The sequence below is a fragment of the Mesoplodon bidens genome (assembly GCF_964165515.1).
Source record: "Mesoplodon bidens genome assembly, chromosome: 4".
NCBI lineage: Eukaryota > Metazoa > Chordata > Mammalia > Artiodactyla > Ziphiidae > Mesoplodon > Mesoplodon bidens.
In genome coordinates this window covers 173,911,042-173,922,617 of record NC_138160.1, presented here as the reverse complement: position 1 = coordinate 173,922,617, position 11,576 = coordinate 173,911,042, and the positions used below count along the sequence as shown (strand labels likewise).

The following is an 11,576-nucleotide window of genomic DNA, read 5'->3' as shown; positions in this document are numbered from 1 at the left end:
GCTCTGCTCTAAGGAGAGGTGAAGGCTTTTCTACTTCCCGGTGAGAAATATCACGAATACTTTAAAATTTATGCCGAAGGAAAGACACACACGACTCTGTGACAAATATCAATGTTTGGCTCCATCTAGAGGTCTAAAATGGATTTGGGTTTCTAACGGTCCAGGATTTGACAGTTTGCATCCATCCATCCATTCTTACCCACCCACTTATCTTTATCCATCCTCCCATCCATCCATCCATTCATCCTCCCATCCAGCCTTCAATCCATTCATATCCATTTTTCCATCCATGTAGCCATCACAGTCTACAAGGGCCCTATGTGATCTGATACTTGAAAATCTTTCTGATCCCATTTTGTATCATTATATGTGGATTTGTTAAGTTATACATGATTTTTTTGTTCCGTAAACACATCAAGCTTATTCTTTGCATATGCTTTTCTCCCTCTGCTTGGAATGGTTTTTCTCCCAGGCTTAGCCTTACTGACTTTTGATCATCATCCTTCGTATCCAAGCTCAACTCAACTTTTCAGAGAGACCTTCCCTAATCACCCTAAAATATATACCCCTTCCAGCCTCCAGTCCTTTGTCACTTCACACAGTTTAACTTCCTTCATAATATTAATACTTATGACGTTTTCAGAGATTTTCCTGTTTTTTCGGTATTGTTTTTTTTGGTATTGTTTCCTCCCCTCACTGGAATGTAGCTCCAAGGGAAGCTTATTTCTCTTGTTCACTGCTGTATCCCCAGTGCTCAGAACAAACTACCCCCATATGTTAGTGATTTTAAACAACAAAAGTTATTGTTATTTCACGCTCACATCACACAGCCACCTTGATTGGCAGAGTTGTCCTCTGTTCTTCTCACTTAGAGTTCTCCCAGTTGGCTGAGAGCCCCTGACTCTGGAACTTCCTTTATTACCTCCGCAGGAGGAAGGGAACAGAGAGAAAAGTGACCAAGTGACCTGCTCCTAAAGGCTTCCTCACAGAAGTGACCCATGCTCTCTTGCTCATATTTCATCTGTGAGAGTGGGTGCATGGCCATGCCTAAATTCAGGGGGGTGGGAACAATCCCATCATGCGCCTAGAAGAACCAGAACTGGAGGTGACCAAGACTGATGATTTCCACCTTAGTGAGACAGACAAACAAGAAGTGCCATGAGGGGCTCTGCTAGAAGGGGTAACAGAGCACAATACCTCCTGATCCACAAAGGAGACCCTGGTCACCCTCTTGGGCCGTGGTGAGGAAGTGCCAAAAAGGATGCACAGGGAGCTAATATGGCCTGCGTCTTGAAAGACGAGCAGTTGCTCACCTCCGTCAGAGCTGGGGGTAGGCAGAGGAAGCAGTCAGAGTAAAGCACAGAGGCCTGTAATAGCTCTAAGACCTGCAACTTGTGAAGAATGGGATGTGGGCTTTGACTGATGGAATGGGTAACAGTGGGTCTGGAAAAATGCCTGAGTGCAGACCTTGGAGGATGCTGATGTTATCCTGTGAGTAACAGGGACAGTGATGCTTGTAAAACAGGGGAGTGACTTGTTCAGAATTGTGCTCTAGAAATTAAAGTATGAAATGTCACGCAGCGTGGTTTGAGGGCATATGAGATCAAAGACAGGTAGGCCAGTTGGAAGACCATTCATGGTCATCCAGGTGAGAGATGAGGAGATCTGAAATGAGACAGAAACAGTGGGGATTACACAAAGCGGTCTAATGTCAGAGATGTTTGAGAAGGAGGGTCTAGAGGAATTGGATATTGGTGAGACATGGGTGTGAGGGGGAGGGAGAATTGAAGGATATGCTCAGCTTTCTGACCCAGGTGGTGGATGTGTGGTGGAGTGGGGGAGAAGAAATTTTCAGTGTGGACATCCAGGTGGAGCAGTCCAGAATGGCGTAGGACGTGTGGACCCAGAGCTCAGGAGAGCCTGGCCGAGTGTGTCTCCTGCCATGTGAATAGTAGTGAAGGAATGCTGGTGTTAAATGTTAACTCCAGCTACTTGTGAAGGGGTGGGGCTGTGGGAGATGTGATGAACCCACTTGAGGCCTTTCCATCAAGGTCTCTTTACCTGCGGGATCACAGGACCGGGTTCTCGTTCCTGATCTCCAGTCTCTCTGGGAACCTTGCATGGACCACTACATCCATCTAGCCCTAGATTTGCTCTTCTGTGCCAGAATGATACCTGCAATGTGAGTTTATGGAAAACTCACATGGTGATTTTTTTCTTAAAAAAATTACACATGGTTACATGCCTATATGTTCACTGTAAAAAATCAAGACACGAAAAAGCAGAAGTTCCACTTTTTGTCTCCCCCATCCTTCCCTTCTCCAGCAATAACCACTCTTAAAAGCTTTCTCGGGGCTCCCCTTTCCCCCTTGCCGGGCAAGAGGTGTCTCGCCGCCGCTGGGTGCTGTCTCTATGGCGAGGAGGAGGAGGAGCGCGAGCTCAGCGACACAAGTACATAAATAAAGGATAAAGTACTTTACGAAACAAATCTTCAATCAAGTATAACATTTTGATGCTTGGCAGCTAGACTCCTTGTGCCCTCACTATGCCAGGAGCGACTGTAGATCATAGCCAAAGAATTTGTGAAGTTTGGGCTTGCAACCTGGATGAAGAGATGAAGAAAATTTGTCAAGTTATCCGAAAATATAATTAACATTGCTATGGACACCGAGTTTCCAGGTGTGGTTGCAAGACCCCTTGGAGAATTCAGGAGCAATGCTGACTATCAGTACCAACTATTGCAGTGTAATGTGGACTTGTTAAAGATAATTCAGCTAGGACTGACATTTATGAATGAGCAAGGAGAATACCCTCCTGGAACTTCAACTTGGCAGTTTAATTTTAAATTTAATTTGACTGAGGACATGTATGCCCAAGACTCTATAGAGCTACTAACAACATCTGGTATCCAGTTTAAAAAACATGAGGAGGAAGGAATTGAGACCCAGTACTTTGCAGAACTTCTTATGACATCAGGAGTAGTCCTCTGTGAAGGGGTCAAATGGTTATCGTTTCATAGTGGTTATGACTTTGGCTGCTTAATCAAAATCCTGACCAATTCTAACTTGCCTGAAGAAGAACTTGACTTTTTTGAGATCCTTCGATTGTTTTTTCCTGTTATTTATGATGTGAAGTACCTCATGAAGAGCTGCAAAAATCTCAAAGGTGGTTTACAAGAAGTTGCTGAACAGTTGGAGCTGGAACGGGTAGGACCACAGCATCAGGCAGGATCTGACTCATTGCTCACAGGAATGGCCTTTTTCAAAGTGAGAGAAATGTTCTTTGAAGAGCATATTGATAATGCCAAATATTGTGGTCATTTGTATGGCCTTGGTTCTGGTTCATCCTATGTACAGAATGGCACAGGGAATGCATATGAAGAGGAAGCCAACAAGCAGTCATGATATGAAATAGTTCTTTTATTTTTATTTTATTTGAGCTATACACATGCTTGTATATAGGTTTTATCTCTGGTTGAATCCCTTGAACAATAGACATTACTTTTTTTTCTTTCATAGCTCATTTTATTTTCTGCCTTTCAGTACTAAGTATGACCATTCCTATCTCAGATCTTAATAAATAGAAAAGCATTCAGGTTAAATCTGGCCTTAATATACTTGTTAGTAGGCGTGTGTGACAGAGAGTGGGGAAAGCTATTCAGTACATCATATTGAATACTTTGATAAACGTTACTTACTTGAGCTTGGTTTGTTTTTTCCCTTTCCTAAATTAACTAGCACTGACTGTAATTTATTTCCCTGTTTCATGTCTCCCTTCCATTCTGCAGGAGTTTTAGCTATTTGAGATTGTGGACCATCAATTTTGCACTTTAGAGAGTGATTCTGACTCAAATCCTCTGTTTTATCAGCAGTTTTGGCTTTTCTTGCTCTTAGCTGGAAAAATGACCATCTGCGAACTTTATACAGTATTTACTTGCTTTTGACCCACAGAGTATAGAACATGCATTGTGCAGATGGTTGATTCAGCAAGACTACAAAAAAAAAAAAGACAAGAAAACTACTGAGGAGCTTAGTAACTGCTGTTTCTGTACGTAGTACTTAATCTCCCAAGCACATCTAGTGTCTGTCAGTTTCTAATTGGCATGTGTAGGCTGCTCTGTGACTGACGAATTTTTCAAACCAGCTTTACACCCTTCAGGAAAAATCCTTTGTGATTGGATGTTTAAGTGTCTGCCCGGAAACTGGTATCCAAGATGTTGAAGCTGCGTTTATTTTATGATAGCACACTTTCCTCGATCTACTTCTTTTTATTCCATCGCTATTTACCCTTATTTTTAACTTTTTAAAATTTTATAGCCATACTTAATGATGCTCTTGATTTGTTGACTACACAAATCAATTTCATTAAAATCCAAAGATTGCAAGTCTTTAGGTATATTTTGTACCAGATTAAATTAGAAGACAAAAAATTTGTGCTTTCATATTTGCTACAAAGATAAATAATGAAGAGATTTGGTGCAAAACAACAAAATACAAAAAATAGAAATTTATTAGCTATATACAGTGTAGCTAATAAAATTACCTGAGGAGTGTAATGCTTGTTTATTTTTTTGTGTATATCTTTGCAATCTATTTTATATATATTGACAAAAGAGACTGTGAAATATTTAGCCATGCAGAATATGTGACCAGATCAGAGCATGTATAGGAAGACACTTTGGTAATCATTAACTCTGCACTGAAATGATGGATTACAAGTTATGATGTGTGTTATCTGCACTTCAGTCAGTAGTATTAGCAAATCTCCAAATGTTAGCCACATTGGTTTGTTTCCCTTGTACATTCTTTATTCATGATACTTCAATGCTGTAACTGGGTGTTCCTTTTTAAACAAAACATTTGTGAAACAGAGGGATTATTTGGTTTTAAAGCTTTGTAAATAAAGGCTTCAGAAATGTTTCCTTAAAAAAAAAAGCTTTCTGGGTGTCCATATAGACTGTTTCCTTTGCATTTACTTATATATGTATAGACTGAGATACACAAATAGTTTTGTTTTTGGTGTTTCCTCCCAACATTTTATTATGAAAAATTTCAAGTGTACAGAAAAGTTGAAAGAATTATAGAACCAACACCCTCAAACCACCTAGATTCTGGAATTCACATTTTGCTCTATCACTTTATCACATGTTGATCCATTTATCCTTATTTCCCCATATTCATCCATCAATTCATCTCTTTTTAAAAAGTATATTTTAAAGTAAATTTTTGATATCAGGACCCTTCATTCGTAAACACTTTAGCATACAGTGAATTGCACCAATCTAGAGTTTCCATTCTGAAAGTTTTGACAAATGAATATACTCATGTAACCTAAACCTGTATCAAGAACATTATCATCACCTTCATGCCCCTTTCTGGTCAATCTCTGTCCCCACACTCCAGGGGCAGGCAACCATTCTCTCCTCCTCCTTCTTATTAGTATAGATCAGTTTTTGTTTTTAGGCTGTGTTGGGTCTTTGTTGCTCTGCGCAGGCTTTCTCTAGTTGCACTGAACGAGGGCTACTCTTAGTTGCAGTGTGCAAACTTCTCATTGCAGTGGCGATCTTCTTGAACCAGGGATCGAACCTGTGTCCCCTGCATTGGCAGGCAGATTCTTAACCACTGCACCACCAGGGAGGTCCTATAGATCAGTTTTTCCTGTTCTAGAATGTTATGTAAATGGAATCATACAGCATGTATTCTTTTATGTGTGGCTTCTTTGACTCAGCATGATATTTTTGAGATTCATCCATATGAATGAATTAGTAATTACTTTAAAAAACAGCTTTATTGAGGTATAATTGACATACAATAAACTATATATGTTTAAATTGTACAATATAAATTTTGGCATAATGCAAATACCTTTGAAACTATCACCATGATCAAGATAATGCACATCACCCCCACCCCATATTTTCCCCATGCCTCATTACAATCCCTTTCTCCAGTCATTCCTGCATAATCCTCCCAGCCCTGGCTTTCTGTCACTATAGGTAGCTTGCATTTTCTAGAGTTTTATATAAATGGAATCATACATTATGTACACTTTTATGTCTGGCTTTTTTCACTTGGCATAATTATTCTGAGATTTATCTTTGTTGTTGTGTGCATCAACAGTTCCTTCCTTATTATTGCTGAGCAGTTTTCCATTGTATGAATACACCAAAATTTACCTATTCACCCTGTTGATGGACACTTGGATTATTTCCAGTTTTTGCAAATAGACCTGCTATAAGAAATTCCAGTCATTTGGATAATTGTTTCCCTTTACATTGTGTGTCTTTTTTATGGCTGCTTTAAATTTTTTTGTCTTTGATTTTTAGCAGTTTGATTATTATATTTCTGAGCATGGATTTCTTTGGGTTTATCCAGCTTGGGTGTTCACTGAGGTTCCTGAATCTGTAGATTTAGGTCTTTCACCAAATTTGGGAAATTTTCAATCATTATTTTTTCAAATATTTTTTCAGTAGTTCATCCTTTTGCCTCTCCTGTAATTCCAATGACATGGATTTTAGACCACTAGGTATTGTCTTATTGTCTCACAGGTCCCTGAGGCTCTGTTCATTTATATCAATCTTTTTTAGTTTCTGCTCTTCAGATTGGGTAACATCTACTGGTCTGTCATTAAGTTCACTGATTCTTTCCACTTTCTTCTACAGTCTGCTCTTGAGCTCATCCAGTAAACTTTCCTCTCAGTGATTATATTTTTTCGTTATAAAAATTTTCCTTGACTTCTTTTCTTTAAGCTTCTGTTTATCTGCTGAGATAGTCTGCCTTCTATTTGTTTCAAGAGTGCTTGCCCTTACATCTTGGAACCTGGTTATAATAACTGTTTTAAGATCTGATAATTCCAACACCTGGGTCATCATGAATTGGTGTGTTAATTGCCCTTTTTTTGGGAAAATTGATCACAATTTGCTGGTTCTTTGCATATTAAACAATTTTGGATTGTGTCCTGGGTATTTTGAGTATAATATCCTATGACACTCTGAGTATTAGTTAAATCTTGTGGAGATTTTTTTTTCTTAGCAGGCAATTCACTTGGTTAGGTTTAGACTACAAGTTCCAACCTGCCCTCTGTGGGTTCTGATGTCTGTTCAGTTTTCATAGCTGACTTGAGCCCTGGTCACTGACCTAACTTGTAATTCAGTTCTCAAAGCCTTTGGTGTCCTGTTTGGGGTCAGATCCACGCATGTGCACCTTGGGGGGTGAGCCTAGGTGTTCATATAACACTTTAGGGGACCCCTATTCACAATCTCCTCTACACTCTCTCACTCCTAGGAGCCCCCTTCCTTGTCCTCTGGCTAGAATACCAGGACTGTAGTCTCCCTTCTCTGCACACTTTCTGTGAAGAAGTCTGCCTTCATGGTTAAGTGGTGGAAGGAGAGAGAGGAATAAAAAAGCACAGGGCTGCAGCTTCAAGACTGAAATCACTTGGGGTCAGGGCCATGATAGAAAACCAACCAACCAACCTGGGCGTACTCTCCATTCTCTCTTTCCATTAGGGGTTCCGTTCCTGCTTCTCAGACAAGAAAGGGAGGGCTTTTCTTGGAGCAATTTCTGTTGGTGCCCAGTATCCAGTTCCAGGATTTGTGCTGCCTTTGAATCCAGACCAGGAGCTATGGAGGCCAAGAACCCCAGGCAATCCACCTCCAGATCGTTTGTACTTGAGTTCTGGATTCTTCCATCTGTCCATCACCACTTATTTTTCAGACCCTCAGAGAGCCGCCCCACAGATTGTATCCAGAGTTTTTAGCTTCATTCAGTGGGAGAGACAGAGAGGGCTGTGCTGGCTCTATCTTACTTGGAATCAGAATCTCTTAATTGTTTTAAAGAAGATTTAAGAAACATTTGAAGTTGCATTATAATTTTTCCTGGTGGGAAGCTTTGTTTGAATAAACTGCCATTACTAGTATCAAAATATTTCAGAGTAAGTTTAAGTTCTGTAATAAATTCAACTGCAATTATAATGGAATTGCATTAAATTTATAGATTAATATGAAGGAGACGTTGGTGTGTTTCTTCATTTCTTCAGATGATCTTTTATGTCTTTTAAAAGAGTGTTTAAATTTCCTTCATAGTGGTCTTGTACATACTTGTGCCACTTGGTTAATTTATAAATAATTTTTATATCCACATATATCTTTGCCATTGTGTGTGATATCTTATTTACATTAACTTTGTGTTGGTTTAAGCTAGTGTGAACAAATGTAATTAATTTGTATATTTTTATAAGAAATATCTGTATTTAGATTTCATAAATTTATAATTGAAAAAGTAGATCCACATACCTGAGTTATTTCAAACGTCTGTTAAAGCTTTCTAATAGGTACATCCATAGGTTACATGCTTATTATTCTACTTACAGGACATTCTGGAAGAGGCAAAACTATGAGAACAGAGAACAGATTAGTGGTTGCCGGAGGTGAGGGGTGGAGGAAGGGTTTAACTAAAAAGGAGATGTATGAGGGACAGTTTTGGGGCAAGAGAACTGTTTTGTATCAGAATTGTGGTGTTGGTTATACTGCTGTGTGCATGTATCAGAACTCACAGAACTGTACACCAAAAGCAGTAAATTTTAATTAACTTCATGTAAATTTAAAAAAGTAAAAAAGACTCCACAACTGAATAAGTTTAATAAATGCTGAACTTAACAACTTAAAAAAAAGTTTTCTGATATTGGAATTGAGTATCAGTTGTTCAGTTTGAACTTAAAGTTAATTAAAGTGAAATAAAACTAAAAAATTCAGTTCCCCAGTTATACTAGCCACATTTCAAGGGCCCATAACCACAAGTGGCTAGTGGCTACTGTATTAGAAATGCAGTTCTAGAACGAGTATAAAGAGAAGAACCAGTTCTGCCTTGCAAATTTGGAAGGACTCACCTATAAAATAGGTGGTTTTTTTTGGTCTAGTCTTGAGTTGGAGGAAGTCTTTGATGACCATTTTAATTAAAAAATAATTACCAATTTATTCAAATTATCTTTCCTCTTGTGCAGTTTTGGTATCTTAAATTTTGTCTCTGGATTTATCCATTTTGTTTAGGTTTAAAAATTATTAGCATTTTATAAGTTATAAATATCTGTTCCTTTACTAATCTTTCCTATTATCTTTTAATCTACAATTATCTCTATTGTATTCCCCCTCTCATTTCTTTGGATTTTGTCTATTGTTCTTTTCCCAACTTTTTGAGTGGAATGCTCATCTCATTTATTTTTAACATTACTTGTTTCCCAATAAATGTATCTATATATATATATTTTCCTTCAAGTACTGTGTTAGTTGAGTCCCACAAATTTTAACATCCCTATGGTTCAGTTTTTTTTTTTTTTTTTTTTTTTCCGGTACGCGGGCCTCTCACCGCTGTGGCCTCTCCCGTTGCGGAGCACAGGCTCCGGACGCGCAGGCTCAGCGGCCATGGCTCACGGGCCCAGCCGCTCTGCGGCATGTAGGATCTTCCAGGACCGGGGCACGAACCCATGTCCCCTGCATTGGCAGGCGGACTCTCAACCCCTGTGCCATCAGGGAAGCCCCATATGGTTCAGTTTTAAATATTTCTTAGTTTGCTTTCTGCTAAGAGTTATTTAGTAATACATTATTTACTTTCTTTCTTTCTTTGTTTTTCCTTTTCTTTTTTCCCTCCCAGCTCCCCTCCTCCTCCTTCCCTCTCTCCCTTCCTTCTTCTCTCTCTTTCCTTCTTTCCATTTCCATTAGGGTTGGAGAACACAGTTGGTATGATATTGAATTTTTAGAATTATTAAAGTGTCCTTTACGGTGCAATCATATGTTTACTTCTTATAAATGTTCTTAATGTGCTTGAAAATGATAAGATTCTGTTTCTTGTGGCTATAGACACATACACACATATACATTTAAAAAGCATTGTGCAGGTCTTTCATATCTCTGCTTATTTTTTTTATCTGCTGGGTTTATTGGTTTCTGAGAGAGGTGTGTTAAAATTATGGATTCTATTACTTCCTACCATTCTCTCAGTTTCTGAGAATGTATGTTAACATTATTGACTTATTATTTCTCTTAAAAATTCTTCCAGTTGTGGCTTTCCATAACTCAAGATTCTAAGTTTTGGGCCAAATATGCCTGTGTGGATATATTTTTTTCTATTAGGGTAAATGTATATGTAATTTTGCTAGTTATTGTCAGTTTCTGCTCCACAGGGTTATAAAATGTGGGCTTCCTACCCAAAGTATATAAGAGTGACAGTTTCCCAAAAACCTTGCCAATAGGGTGTATGGTTAAGTTTTTAGATTTTTGTTACCGTGATGGTTGAGAAATTATATCTTAATGCAGTTTTAACTTGCACTCCTCCTGTTGTAAGCTGAGTTGAGTTTTTTTCATAGATTTGAATGGCATTTCCATTTCTTTTTCTGTGATCTGTCTCTCCATTTCTTTTGTCCATTTCTATATTGGTTGTTGATTTTTTTCTTTCCAACATTTAGAAGATCCTCATATATTAACCATAATAATCCCTTGTATTATAAGTTTCAATTTTTTTTCTCATTTATCTTTTCACTTTGTGGTGGTTTTTGCCATGCAATTCATACTTTAACGTAATCAAATATATACGTCTTGTCCTTATTGGTTTTGGATTTTGAGTCATATTTAGGAAATCAGAATTTTGTTTCAGATGGGAATCATTGTGTGAGAAAACCTCTGAGGACCTTTGCCTGAAATGATTTCTTTTTTTATTACTCTGTCGTATTGGAGTAAAATTTGCCTGGATATTTGTCTAGGTTCAAGTTTCTTTTACTTAGAAAAATTTGACTTGCTCATTTTGTGTCATTCAGTGTTCTACTGAAAAGTCTGATGTCAGTCAGATTCTTATTCAGTAATAGGTGAACTGTTCTTTTGTTTAGAAGTTTTCAAATATTCTCATTGTCTTTGATCTGCTTAAGTGTCATTATACTGTATCTAGCATGGTGTTTTTCCTTACATCTCCTCTGTGTCACCCTGTGACTTTTTCAATTCAAGAACTTCCATCTTGCTTTGATTCTGAGAAATTTATATCCATTTTTGTTTTCAGGAATTTCTTCTGATTCCTTCTTATCTTTCTTTTGTGGGTCTGTTATCATCTAAATATTGACATTTCTACCTCTATCCTCTAAATCTCTTTCTGTTCCTTTTAATATTTTCTAACCCATTACCCTTTCCAGCTTCCTTCTGGGAGAACTCCTTCATCTGATATTCCACATGACCAATTCTCTTTTCAGTACTACCTCTTGTATTATTTACACCATCTATTGTGATCTTGATCTCTACTATTACATTTTTGATACCTAATTTTCCACTTATTTTTTATAGTACTTTTTGTTCTCATTTCCTGTTGCTAATATAGTCCCCTGAAGTTTCCTTAAGCTTATTTAAAGTCTCTGTTTGTCCTCTCTAACACTTTTGCTTCAGATGATGTGTGTTATCCGTCTCTCTTTCTCTCTCTAGTACATGTTGGTGCCTTTTGAGCTGATTGTACTCCTTGCATGTCTAGCGATTTTGAGGGTATCGGACATTTAAGCTGCCCATGAGATTGAAGAAGGGATGTCTGAAGGTGAGGTTCTAGACT

The 11,576-nt window shown here is 38.1% G+C and overlaps 1 protein-coding gene across 1 annotated transcript; it reads left to right on the top strand.

Annotated features, from left to right (window-relative positions):
* The first annotated feature begins 2,395 nt into the window (after nt 1-2,395).
* Nucleotides 2,396-4,267, top strand: LOC308617059 (CCR4-NOT transcription complex subunit 7-like). The gene is given in 2 exon segments (XM_081233720.1): nt 2,396-2,650; nt 2,652-4,267. Coding segments are annotated over 2 exon segments (858 nt in total). The 5' UTR covers nt 2,396-2,545; the 3' UTR covers nt 3,405-4,267.
* The last annotated feature ends 7,309 nt before the right edge of the window (nt 4,268-11,576 follow it).